This window comes from Halichoeres trimaculatus, unplaced genomic scaffold (genome assembly GCF_033239565.1).
Source record: "Halichoeres trimaculatus isolate MK-OKI-2021-1 unplaced genomic scaffold, fHalTri1.1 fHalTri1_scaffold_8, whole genome shotgun sequence".
Taxonomy (NCBI): domain Eukaryota; kingdom Metazoa; phylum Chordata; class Actinopteri; order Labriformes; family Labridae; genus Halichoeres; species Halichoeres trimaculatus.
In genome coordinates this window covers 15,496,899-15,511,086 of record NW_027437186.1, presented here as the reverse complement: position 1 = coordinate 15,511,086, position 14,188 = coordinate 15,496,899, and the positions used below count along the sequence as shown (strand labels likewise).

The window sequence follows — 14,188 nt, the reverse complement described above, 5'->3', positions numbered from 1 at the left end:
ACATAAAAAGTCTGGACTGATTTTATATGTACGTCTGTAAATGCATCTGTATGCGGCACCACGTTTGTAAATGACGTTCTCAAATACCCGTTACACATAAAGATATAATTGTATGTGTGCACATTAGCAGTGCCTTTGGAGACAAACCTTGATGGAATACAGTCATTGTTTACGCTTCAATTATTGTGTTTGACAGCGAGGAATAAAAAGCTAGATGGAGGGAAAAAAACAATTTACTGACATTCTTGGCTGGTTCTACATTTTTAAATTCCATTTTTGATCAAAGTCTGCTCAGTTTTCTACATTTACCATTTTAACTCAACACTTTTGTCTTATATTTCAAAACAGAACCCTGTGTGTGGACTTCTGTCCTGACAGTTGGAGAGAGTTGGGAGGCTCTCTACTCCCTCCCTACACGATCTTGAGGAGCTCTCTCGTCATTATTATTCTCATGTTGTCTTTTTAGGCCAGTTTCTTTTGGGCTTTATTCTGCTTTAGGAACCAATCCAAAGGGTTTGGTGGTCGGTAGGAGCAAAACCACAGCATGTTGAACAGAGCAGGGCTTGGTTTGCGAATATTCACATTAGTTTTGCCGCTGCTGTGCTCACAGAGGTGCAGGGATGCAACTGAAACAGATGACTGGGAGGCTTCTCTACTATGAAAGCAGATTTTATAAATCTGAGTCACGTGGTTTAGAATATGTAGCGTTTCCATGTTGATGACGAACTAGTTGTTGGAGGAGTAGGGAATTCAAAATTGTAACCAAGCATGTTGTGGAAGTAACCACTTTCAGCAAAACTGTTACTACTTCAGTGGTGGCCGCTGGTCAGTCAAGGAGGGGAAGCTCATTTTTTTTCCGGCCTACATCCTAAATTTGTTTATTTATTTAAACGTTCATTCTACCCTCCGCTCCTTTTCAAGAAAATGTTCTGTGACCCTGTCGTACCAACCAGGTGTTTTTTTCCAGGGATTTTACCAGTGTTCTCTCAACGCTCTTTGTTTTTAAGAAAGGAAAACTCACTGGGGATCGATAAAGCCTCTGGATCAGTCCAGAACAACTCAGAAGATGCTCCAGTGGAGGGTTTCACTTCAAGATCACTGACTGGCTCATTTCACTGTCAATCATAAAGGGATTCAGCCTCAGACAGATCATCCAATCATCGTGCAGAAGCCTAGCGTCCAGGCCAGCCCACTGTCTCATAGATCCCCAGAGATGCTGAGCATCCGATGGGCGGGACAAAGCCCAGCATTTATCCAATGACCATCCAGTTTCCACAGTGGAACAACCCACTCTACACTTCCCTGCTGAAGTCAGAAGATGCTCAGCGTCCGCCGTCCGACTGTGTTGAAGTGCTGAGAGTCTGCGGGGATAAATGAGAAGGAGGTCGAGCCAGTTACCTGTGATAGGTAGCTGATTCTGAACAAAAGATGAAGGGATTGTAGCGCACATTTTGTCAATGAAATGTACACACAGCAGTACATATCACCACTTTTTGGGGGGTCATTTTAAGGGAAGCTGAGCTTCCCTTACAGTCTTTTTTTTTTTTTTTTTTATAATTTTTTTTTTTATTATTATGCAAAATCTAATCAAAGAAGCATAAACCCAGTGTTTCTTCAGCTTCTGTTTGTACATTCAGGCTGCTGAGTTAGTCTTTCTGTAACTCTATCAGCAGTGTTGGATTGCAGAGTCTATAATGTTGGCTGAACCTGCATCTGACCCTTCTGACATCCTGAACACACCAATCAATACAACCCCCACAACACCAGGGGAAAGAGTACACAGTCTATCAGATCTGATTACCATAAGAAGAGGCATCAAAATGTTTTAATTGTAAATGAACACAGTTATGCTCACATGGACAAAAACAGTGTAGTGAGCTGCCCTTTGTTAATGCAAGTCTCAGCAACAAACTGGTGCAAAATTACATGAGGACAAAACCCTTGAAAGAAGACGGATGGGCTCCATATTTATAGATAATACAAATGCATAAAGATTTACATAATAGTCTATATTCAGCTTAAAAAAAAAGGTCAAACACAAGTGATAATGGGGAAAAATTATTTTAAGACATAGAACAAAGTTGCTATGATATCCATTTAACAGAGAAGTAACTAAATATAAACAAGAGACACTCAAGACTCACTCTGTAAAAAACAAACAAAAAAAAAAAAAAAAAAAAAAAAAAAACGTAGTGCATTTGTAGAAAAAAAAGATCCAAATAACTGTTTAAGTGTATCTAATAAATAAAACACAAGTAGATAATGTAAATAAAATTTTGTGTACCACAGAAAACAGGCTTAAATTTACTGGAGGTCAAAAAGACATAAAGTGTAGCTTCACAGTAATTAATGAACAGAAAGACGAATACCATCAGTAGTATGTGTGTGATGATACCAACCTTTACGTCACGTTGTAGCCCATGACAAACATTGCATTTGGATGATCAGTTGCATAATTGTAGCCCAGAGGGGGCAATTGTACTGGTAAAGCATTTCACTTTTAGTGCATATACAGACGTGTATAAGGCCCAAAGCTACAGATAGTGGACCGGTTTCATTACAGAGCACCTGAGCATCAAAATGTAAAACTTCAAAATGTTTGGGCAGGGCAGAATTAAGAGTATTAGAGAAAGGATACATTTCATCAGCAACCTTCACTAGAAGCAGTAGTAGTCTTTGAATATTTCAGAGGAGACTTTCTTCTTGAGATAAAGCCTTGTCACAGAAAACACCCGCTCCTTAGTTCTGCATTGACGTTGTTATCTCCAGGTTTCACCCAAGTCTGAAAGGGTTTGTGAGTCAGGAGGACTTCAATGTAGCTCTGTTTCAGTTCATTTTTCTTCAATGGAGCTTGAAGCCATTTGGTTTAGTTTATTAGTGGAAAATAAGTGTTTTTTTCCCCATCGATATGGCAGACTGAATGACAGACAAGCAGAGCCCTGGAGACCCAAAACACATGGCATGGAAATAGAAACGCCTGCCAGCTGTCTGAGTAAATTTCAGACCAAAGCTGTGCTGAAGAAACACAATCTCATTAATCTGCAGGTTTGTCCATATTTCTTTTTGTTTTCATGGCTCCTCATTGCCAAAAAGTCCCCCCAAAGGAAAAAAAAAACACACCCCATGTTTATGAAGCTCTTCATCTGATCCAAGGCAAAAAAAGGCCCAGACAGTCTTCCCCTCTTTCCAACTGTCGATGAATCAGTGGAGTTATTTCCTCCCCATCCAAGCCAGTGACAAAGACAAACCCAGTCTGTTCATGATTTGCCTCTACCAACAGTGTTTCCCGTTGTCTAAAGACAATGAGAATATCTCCTGTGAAGTTTCCTCTGGGGGCACAGTGGAAAAGTTGTCACCTTGAGGAGGCCATCCGGATCATACACAAGTCCCTTGGTGGTGCACAACATGTTTACGGTGCTTCAGACCGAGGCCTCTGTCTTTTAAATCCATCACCCGCTGTTGAGACGTGTCCACCAGAGCACTGGCTATAGCAATACCTAAAAGTGAAAAGAGAGAAGACAGATATTGATGAAGCATTTTTTTGTTAAAAGTGCAGCAACTGCGTATACTATTTTGAGATTAGTGTCACTGCACTCAGCCTATCATAGCTTTGAGATTTTCCACCCCATGTCAACTAAGTTTCAGACATTTCCAGTGATATGTACAGCATGGAGTTCCACAGGGCTCCATGATGGGGCCCCTGCTGTTTCTATTCTTACTTTTTTTTTTTTTTGTAGGTGTGTCAGGTCTTTTTTAGTCCAGAAGTTTTTTTGTTTTTGCACACAATTTTAGTTTATGGTCAATGGAAAGAACACATGGAATATACCATTTTAATCAAAAAAGAATCACCTTGCTAGCTGAGACTCTAAATTGTAAGCATAGACGGTAGTGTATGATTTTTGGGCAGACCTCCTTTCGCTATCCTAAATACAGAACCATTAAATGCCTCAAACTTTGCCTTTTCAATGCAATTTGTGTGTGTTTCAAGTTGCTGATGCTAAATGTTGTGCAGATATATGTTTACAGTGCTCCTTCTATTGAGTGTGTAGGAAATTCATATCTAGGTACATGTGGACTAGACCTTAGATTGCAGAGCAAGTAAAAATCAAAGGAAAACATCTGAAAAAAAAGAAAAAGAGAGAGAGACAGTGTGGTAAACATTAGAGCAGCCTCAGCCAATGTGTGACAGGTAGAGACAAATGGTCCTATCTGCAGGCTCTTCAAAAAGACATCCAGAAAATGTTTTATCAATGTCTGTCCAGCCACTGGTGTCTGGCTTCAACATAAGACAACGTTGAGGTCACTGAAGCGAATCTCCTCCATCCTGCCTTTCTGTTTCCTTCTCAGTGAGTCTCCTTCTCACTGTCTAGCTCGATGTCTTACAGGTACCGCTCTCAGAGCAGACTTGTGTATCTGATGTCTGGCTTGCTCCGCACACCGCAGAGAGAGGACCGAATGCATCAAGGCATCAGATGCCCCAGAGCATTGTGTTACCTTGGCAGTAGCTGCTGTTGTTAATGTGGATTTAGAGTCATGGCAGCTCTTACCGAGTGCAGCTAGTCCTGTCGTCCCCTCTCGACAACCGTGGGTTTGACAATGCATGGTCATTATGACAAGAGCTCAATCTGCCGGCATGCAGGACCCAAATAAACAAAACAAGCAAACAGTGCAGAGGAATCTGCTGCACTCTTGATATGATTTGGATGCAACATGTTTCCAGCATTTCACACTCAAGTGATTCTTGGGATTTTTAGTGGGTGGAAAAGGTAAAGCCGATTACGTAGTCGCTCAGTGTTTGCCTGTGTGAGAGACTCTCCAGGTTTGTGTGTGTGCAACTGTGGGGGGAAAACTGTGTAAACATAGAGTTTATGTGCGTGCACCTGCACCTGAGCACTCTGGAGTATTTTAAAAGTTCTGGAAAGCTTACATGTCAGCTAACAGTTATGAACTCTCTTCATCCGGAACAATGGAGGGAAGCTAAATAGCTAGCAGCACCTGGTCTGCTGGAGTATGGGTCATTATGGCTGCTGGTTTGAGTTTGAGGTCGTTTAAAGGGTCTTTGTTATGGCAACATGAGGCAGAATCTGGATTGGTTTAAAGTTTCTTTTCCCCATTAAACTTCTTTGTTAGACCAAAGAGTGAATGTAGTCCTTACCTTACTACCACACCAAAATCATACAGGTACCATCATGGATTCATCTGGGATGGGTACGTATTATTATTATTATTATTATTATTATTATTATTATTATTATTATTAATTATTTTTATTATTATTTTACCATTTTTAGATTTAGTATAATGGCATATTTCAGGAGCATTAGTAAAGACCTGCATGTAAAAGGCTTTAAAGTAAAACATGTAGCTACCATTCTTTAAGGTGCAGTTACCTGTGCAGAAAATAAATAACTAGGGCAATAAATAAGATGCCCATTTAAAATGTTCTTAGTTTTTGGTTCTTTATAAAGATTATTATGAATCCAGGGAATGTTGGGTTAATTCTGGTGACACCTTTGGAAGAAATGTGCAGGGTATTTCCAGATTTTTTCATGAGCAGCATCCTCACCGTCCTCAAGATGCAGCTCTTACCAGCACATGCATTCGTTATGGATGCCAGGAAACAGAAAACTTTTTGTTTTTATTTATGGTACTTTTCTTTGCTCATGACAATTTTTTTTGCAGTATGCAGTATGCATAACTATGAGATCCAGTTTTGATCAACAAAACTTTTCTATTGTGTATTCTATTTTCTGTTGTCCTCAAACAGCAGCGATGCAAGAACCCTGTCAAAAGGCACTTTGTGCTCTTTTACCTAGCAAAGCTTATATAAACAGAGACAGAAAAAAGGTGCTTCTCCCTGCCTGCCAAACTTTACCTCCAGAGTTTATAGCATAATCTCTTATGGGAGTGCCAGGTGTTGGCTCTGCTCTTTCATGGAAAAATGTAATCCGAACCAAGGCCTCAAAATTCAGAAAAAGAAAAAATATATATTTAGATATTTCATTGAACTTCTAGGTCATGGTATCATTCAAGAGCTTAATTTATTATTATTATTATTATTATTATTATTATTATTATTATTATTATTATTATTATTATTTGTATGATTGCTCAATAAACACATAATTAATGCTATGTTTGGACTTAAAGTACATTCTTTGTTGTTGTAGTTTGACATGACACAAGCTTCTCTCTCCATTCCACCCCCATGCCAATGCTTTTGCTTCATTGATAACTTACGTAGCCAACCAAATGAACCCAAGTGGCCATAGCATCCCAAACAGCATCACCACCTTCAAAAGACACAGCCTCTGTTCATACAAGCTCCAGGTATTGGCAGTACCGACACCACCCTTAGCCAAACATTTGGCCCATAATGGCCTAACAGCACTTCCAAGACCCTGGCTGTGGAACTAGATGAGCAGAAAGAGCTAACACTTCTCTGGCCTCCTTTGTAACACATCTGGGTTATGAAGTGAGCATTTCCATTTGTCAAGGCCTCAGGGAGACACGGTTAGCTCTGGCAAGCATGTTGCTTTCAGACAGAACAAGCTGCTAGAACATGGCAGGGTAAGTTTTCCCAGCTTGAGTTCCATCTTGGTAACTATAAAATGTACCAATGGTTTAGTTGTGACATTAAAAACTACCATTACATCAAAACTTTTGATGAATACACACAAAACCAGCCAAAAAGAAAAAAAATTGAGAAGGAAAAAATGAGGAAAAAAAGTTAACAACATGACTGATATACGACATGAGGGAAAGGATTAGCTTCAGATAACAAAAAGAAATGGCGTTCAGACATGATCTCACTTAATCTGCTTTGATGGAATAAACAGCTGTCTGTAACTTGATTCCTTTTTATTGGAATGGACTCCAGGCCAACACTAATACCACAGAACGGCTAACAGTTATTTCACATCACTAAAATCACATCCACAAGGATTCAAACTAATACTCCATCTGTCTGAATGATATCTAAGATATAAAACAGCATTTTCTCATATCTTATGAAAAAAGGGAACAGATGTACTGGTGAAAATAGTAAAGAACAATAGTTATTCCTTCCTAATGTGACATCTGATTACTCTCCCATCAAACTAGCTCTCACCTTTGACAAATTACCTTCATATTTGTGTTAATTTTTCTGGCTGAACACACACATCTCCATTTGCAAAATTAAATTGGTCAAAAGTAATCAAATTATGCTGCAGGTGAGTGCAGGTGCTCATTTGCTGCAGTGGCGACAGGGTGCGTTAATGTGATTGTTTTGTCAGGTGAGTTGAAGCTTCATTAACCTGCCTTCCCCCTCACACACCAATCTGACTCCCTCCCTCCTGAGAGACTAATGGGGTCATTAGCAGGTGGGAAAATTCTCCGGGAACACATATCAGCGCAGGTGATGAGGAGAGGAGGGGCTGCAGCTGGTGAGCATCTGAAGATCTGAACAGTTGAGTTCATAATAAACAGTAAAAGCATATCAACCACAAACTTACCTGTGTCTGTTAGTCATCCCAGCACTCTTAAAAAATGCTTTCAAGCCTTGAATGCATGTTGAAATATTGGCCTTTGCTTGAAAAAGACTCTGTAGATCATACAAATTGCTACCATGATGTCATGTGTTGGTTTTTAATGGGAAAATGAATCTTGAGTTAGACATTTCTTAGCTGCTGGAACCAGAAGTGACCATATTTGCTCAAAGTGTGGCGCCACCATGGAACGAGGGGTTGGCAAACACTGGGGCATCAAAGCTAATCATTCCTAAGTCTTGGCTAAATTAATAGAAACTTAATAAGCAAGTTTCCACTCATGTTTCCCACAGAGTGAGATAGTATTTCTGGTAGTGGCTGACTAAAGCTGTCTATCATTCTGACTAAAGCCACTTTGAAAGCTTGTGGAATAAACCAGAGCTGCAGCATCCTCACCAACTCTCTGGTGAGGGAGCAACGGGTGGACAGCACAGCTAACCCAACTTATAAATAACCAACACTTCCATCTGCCACATTCTCCACAGGGAGAAGCAACAAAAGTCCTGACTCCAACTCTCTGGCTGAACGCTAATAAATGTACAATAATGTGCTAGCAAGTCCAGAACAAGGACAGACCAATGCAGTTTAGCTGCTACCTAGAGTGACAATATCAGTACAATAATACTGGAGTTTCTTTTACCAAGGGGGCTTGAGACCAGACTCAGTTGATTGCCTGATAGGACCAAAATCCGAAAAAAGCAAAAAAGGGAAACTAGAAAGCCTTAATTCTAGTCTGAAATCTGATTTAAAAAAAACAACAACACAGGTACAATTATGGCTTAGAGGTCAAACTCAGTGACCTCTTGGCCCCACTCAATATGTGAAACAGGAGGACAGCAGTTTCTACCTGACACTCAAAGAGACCCGCCTTATGACTGTAGCTTGAAGCACAAAGTTAAAATTCAACCCCTGCTAACTTGAGAAAAGTTTCAGGTGGAACCTTTATAAAGGGTTCTAATAGGAACCAAAAAGAGTTCTCCTATGACGAAAAGCCAAAGATCCTTGTATGATTCTAGTCAGCACCTTTACTTCTAAGAGTATATTTGCAGTTGCATTTTTAGTCCATTATTGTAAAAACAAATATAGAAAGGAGATGGGAGTTAAATTTCCTATAAGAAGGATCAAACAGAAGATTCTAATTCATTTTCCTCATTACTTTGTTGAATAATTTCCTTAATTCTATAACGGAGTACCTTAGGTTTATGTTTCTGTTCTACACTGGTCCTGCCAGAAAAAAAAAAAAAGTCGGTAATGAAATCTGTAGTAAAAATGTATAGACTGTCAGTACAGGGTCTCTTTTTGTTTGCAGCCTTGGCAAATCCAAGTCATTAAATTCCTAAGTGGTTTGCATATGTAAGGAATTTGTGCATCAAAGGAGCCTGTGATGCTGTCTTATCTGAGCAAGTCTCACTCATTTTCTTTCATTTCTCTTCCCCTGACATGGTTTTCATTACTTTTGTGCAAACACTTAATCTTTGTACAAGATGCTTGTAGCTCTTAATCTAAAACCTGAGAACTGCAGATGAAATTAATTTATTTTTGTCTCAATCTTTGGAATAGAAAAAAAACTGCTGTCCCAAAATAGATTAATTGTGAAGCACTGATTTGAGGCTTGGAAAAAAAAAAGAGTTGCAAAATATACAAACATCAAAGCAGTCTTGGTAAGATTCAGGTTTGATGATGACTAACAAGAAGGCCTTTATTAAATGTCTGGTATTTCTTTGACAGTCAAAAAAAGCAGGTTGACTTCAATTTAACTTCAATTGAAACATCTCTGAGACATATTATTTGAGGTAAAAAAAATAAAATAAAAAGAGCAACAAAAAGGCTGATGTTTACATCCAAAAAGTTGAGGTTCATGCTTTGAAGTTTCAAGGTTTGTGATTTATGTAGCTGTATCATGAAAAGAGAAGACAGCAGTCCATGTGATACACCGTTACTTATCAGTATCAACCTTGCCCTGACTTTCTTTTAAATGCGTGTGCTACAATTTTTCAGGAAGCCCTTGAGTCGTCCTGCTTGATCCTAATGCATTTTCATAACTGATCCATCAATCATTTTAATGGCATCTTTCTCTCTTTCTAAATGGCAGGTATCTCACTTATAAGAATAGAAAGAAGCTAACACAGGCATTCAAGTTAAGGTGCAGCATGGACTTAATGTGGGCTACATGTGATGTAGACTTTTGGACTTGGCAGACTAGAAATACTGGATTTGTTTATCCTGAGCTGGAGCAGGGATGGAGGGAGACTCCCTCTCAGTGGGGAAGATGGTTTAAAGACAGAGCGGATCAAAGTATTGGAGATCCATTCCAGGTCAATGGAGCTGAGTTTTTGAGTGCCTCTTTTCGATTCCTGTCAAGCAGTTATCCAGTCAAGACACCCAGAGGGAGACAGTGGGAGGCAGGGGGGAGTTTAAGGGGAGGGGATGCAGGGTGGGGGAGGCAAGGAGGCAGTTTTAGCTAATGTCTATAAACAGATATGCATTAAAGTAAACAGGCAGGTGAGGGAAGAGATACAATATTCAATGTCTGAGTGTTTACTCTCCTTTTGAAGTTTACATAAGATCTCATTTCATTTCAGCTTTAGTTTGATGCAGCAAAACTCTGTTTGAATCACAAACAAGGCTGACCTTATGGGATAAATGCAACCTTTATTCAATATCATCTGGTACAAATACAGAAACAGATGTCTGAAAACAAATGAAGCTAACAAATATATTGTAGATTTTTTTTTTGTACTGCAACAGTAAAACAGTGTCTAGAGTTTCTTGCTGAACAGTATATGAAGGTGAGGAAATTTTAAACAAGCCCCAAAACCTGGCTACTGCTCTTGGAGGCTGTGTCATCAACCAGCAATGGTGGATGTGTTGTGAAACTGTGGTAATGCTAGCAAGTGACCACAGGCTGAGATTGAGGTTTGGACCATGTCTGCATAATACATGGATATGGGTTCTCTTTGGTTTCTGAAAAATATGGTCCTGGAGCCAAACTAGTTTGTTGGAGGCCATGTTGAAAATGCTGGCTGTCAATGACTTTTGATCAATCAAATCACCACCTGTCAGCTAACTTAGCCATGCTCTTGCTTTGTTAGAGGCAACATTTCACCCTGTTTATTGTTAGACAATCCAGTTAGACAAGGACACTGTACTTGACTCATTGTGCTTGAATGAATAGTTCGAGTAAACTTAAAAACATATCCTGTTTGTCAGGCATTAACAGAATGTACTCTGGTAAACAAACATGAGCTCTAAAACCATGGTCTGAGCCTGTAACTACAAATGGCAATGCCAATTGGTGACTATGGCATGCACGACTGAAAGATATCAGTCAAACTCTCACTCAAAATGTAAAAGGCATCTAATGATTTTATTTTCCCACCAGAAAGTTACAATTTATACATTTCTACCTCAGCCGTTCTTTAAAGTTTCATCGAGGGACTTGTGTTCATTTCAATTTGACTCCTTAAGCATGAAGCACAATCAGAGCTTTGTTTTTAATCAAAATCTCATCCTTCTTTCTTATCACTATGAATTTTTATAGTGGAGAATGTGAAACAGGGTGTTTTTATAGCATGGCATTAGTAGACTTGTATGACACCTACTGCTGAGCGACATAACAGGGTTAAAAATAACCGCAATAAAATCTATTTAGTCTTCACAGGTCCGGTTAAATTCTGTGGATATGATCAACTAAAATCCTCAAATACAAGTATTGAAAGAAAAACACAGATTAAAATATGATAACCTAACAAAAAAATCAATTTAATCCCAAATTCTCTTGAGACCTGAAACAGAGCACAGTATGTTTTACTCTGGGAAATGGATACCACCCAGGAACCACACTTTTTTAGGACCCTTGAACACTGCATTCCTACTGAGGTAAACAAAAGGAGGAATTGTCAGGGTCTGAATGTGTCTGGATGTACACAGACACTAAAGTGTTCACAACTCTTGTAATAGACCATTTTCCCCGTGTGCAGAGTCAAACCTGAACAAAGAAAGACAAGCTCAGAGAAGTTTGACTGATTGATCCATTAAAGTGTTGTCTCATTGTTCTCTCATTGCTGTATTTTATGTGTGTTTTAATGCAAATCATCAAGATCACTTCCCTGTCTACGAGTAATAAATCTGACTTTTTTCCCCTTTTAGGAAGAGGGCCAAAGTGGGAATGATGCAGCAAAAGTCTGAAGATGCTTTGTCAGGAATTAAAGGAAGAGAGAGGGAAGGAGGAAGGAGAAATGAACACATGGCTATAAATTCAAAAGGAACACAAGGCTGTTATACATGTGCTTAATTCAAATTTGAGAATTTACAGAGAAATGAGAGAAAAGAAAACCAAAATCAACAATTGATATCTGGGAGTGAAAATGGATAAAGACAGATGGAGATTATATTGTAGAAATAAATCTGTAAATGATATCCAGAGATTTTTTGCACAGTAAATCCACAAATCTGGAAATATGTAAATAAATTGTTATTCCATGTTAATTAATGGAGGGTAAGTCATTGTTTTAGCTCTGACAGCTGCTGAATTTATGCATGTCAATGCTACCACAGCAAGCTTTAGCTTTATGCAGTCCATAAATCTCTAACAAAACTGACAAGGTGTTTAGTGAGGGTTTGTTTGTCCTGAGCCCAGACTTACAGGATTAACAGTGACTATTTTTTGTCTGTACAGTCTGGGCACCTGTTGAGGTATTTAGGGAACAATTACAGCTCAAAAAAAGTTTACTTGCAAACTGTATTAGTTTTTTTTTAAAACAAACATGATTGTTAACCTGACATGCCAGACGGACAGTTTCATATATCCGCCACGGAATTATTTCACAAGTCCATCTGGGTAGCTGCTCTTCAGATTTGTTTTCAGAGGCGGGACTTTAAAAAAATCCGCAGCTGGTGATTGGACGACCGTTCTGATTAACACACTCACCACGGACCAATTCACATCAAGCCACGGTATGACCTAGCTTATGTGAGCCGATGCTTCTAAGAAACAATAGATGAACAACTACAGGAACACGAGAAACAGCTGTGAAAAAGGCGTTAGACGACAGCTTCGGTTTTTATAAATTTAACTTAAGAATCAAAGGAAAGCTGACAAGTACGAAAGTCTGCTGACGTCACTTCTGCTCCCATAGCTACCACCTCTCTTCACTGAAAGGGCTGGTCAGAATTTAGCCGAGTGAAATTGTTGGTCATTGGAGCCTGGTAAGATGGACCTGCAAGAGTTCAGAAACTGAATCAGGCAAGTCCGTCTGCTCTGCAAGGTTACATGATTGTAGCATTGATGGAAAAAAGTTGTTAAAAACAGGTGCTGCTGGTCTGGTGCACTTGGCCAAGGATCCAATGTAACGTGTATTGCAAGTGACCGGACTGTGTATCTGAGTATGATTGACTATGGAAGGATACATCAGCATAACTCTCTGTCAAATTAAAAAAAGGTGAAAGACAATAAAAACTTACAGATGTAATAAGAAAATACACCAGAGAGCAGAGAGAGTGTAAGCAACAAGGCAAGGCTGTCTCATCATCGAGAAACCAGGAGTGGATTTATCAAAACATAACCACAAAGTCTTGCTGTGTTAGAGTTTCTGCAGTAAATGCTAATCTGGAGCTGTTGGTAAGGAGACAAAGACAGAGACTCCTACCATCCTGCTCGTATAAAGCTACTCTCATTCTCTCCTTTCTACCTGTTTTCACTCTTTAGGTATTTTTAGGAACTTTCAGAGCACCTGTTATCAAACCTCTCAGCCTTTTAATACCTCCTTTTCTTTGTAAAGCTGCTCTTTCTATTTTTACTCACTTTGACTTTCAACGTCTAACAGTACCTGTAAGTTTTTCCTCTTTCACACCCCCCACCCCTCCCAGCTTGCTCTCAGATATTCTGTGCTTTATCTCTGGTGCTGAATAGGCAGATTAGCGCAGGAAAAAGCCGCTGTGAATACTGCTGTGCCTGTGTCTCTATTGACCCACTCTCTGAGCTTGAGAGAAGGGAAGCTGAGAAGGAAATGTAGCCCACTGTCTTCATGTGCAGAATACGTGTAGCCTGGTAGATCCATTAAATACTTATTGAGTTTCATTTTATATAAAACAATAAACAAAAGGGAAACACTGCAGCAGCGAGAGGCATGGCATAAGGAGGTTAAACCGATAGGAGAAAGATGATTCCTCTGCAGAGACCAAAAAACCCCGTCTAGAACCAGAAATACAATCTCTTTCTCCTTTTTCCCACCACATCCCAACATCTATTTCAGCAGTTGGCTGTCAGTCTTTCTCTCCTGCTTTGTCCATCATGTCAGGCCACTGTGACTTTGAATCAGTCAAACAGTCACTCAGTGGTCAAGCTGTTCCTCTCCTGTGAGAGTGGCTCAGAGGCAGGCACCATGTGTGAGTCGTCCACTGCAATTTGGCCGACGACAGCTGTCAGACACTCGAACAGCAGTGGGTTGTCTATGTTTTGCTGGTAATTTCAGGATTCCTGGGGGGATCATTAGGCTTAAAAACATGCAGAAAATAACAAGTTATCACACAGCGTCATTTGGCTTTACACAGAGCAATCTGGCTGTTGTGTGTGTGTGAATGATTTTTATGCAAGTGTGTCACTGTCTTGGTAGATCAGAAACGGGGAAAGCTGAACAAGAGCTTAGAGACCCTTTTGC

At 39.6% G+C, this 14,188-nt stretch overlaps 1 protein-coding gene across 3 annotated transcripts in view; it reads right to left on the bottom strand.

Annotated features, from left to right (window-relative positions):
- Positions 1–1,659: 1,659 nt before the first annotated feature.
- The window catches only part of atrnl1a (attractin-like 1a), a 384,223-nt gene continuing 371,694 nt past the window's right edge, over positions 1,660–14,188 (bottom strand). For 2 of the 3 annotated variants that reach the window (XM_074676260.1, XM_074676261.1), the window contains exon 30: positions 1,660–3,497. In XM_074676260.1, coding sequence (XP_074532361.1) covers positions 3,376–3,497 — 122 coding nt within the window. In that variant the 3' untranslated portion in view covers positions 1,660–3,375. The remainder of the gene's footprint in view (positions 3,498–14,188) is intronic. The other variant, XM_074676262.1, reaches the window with a different exon arrangement.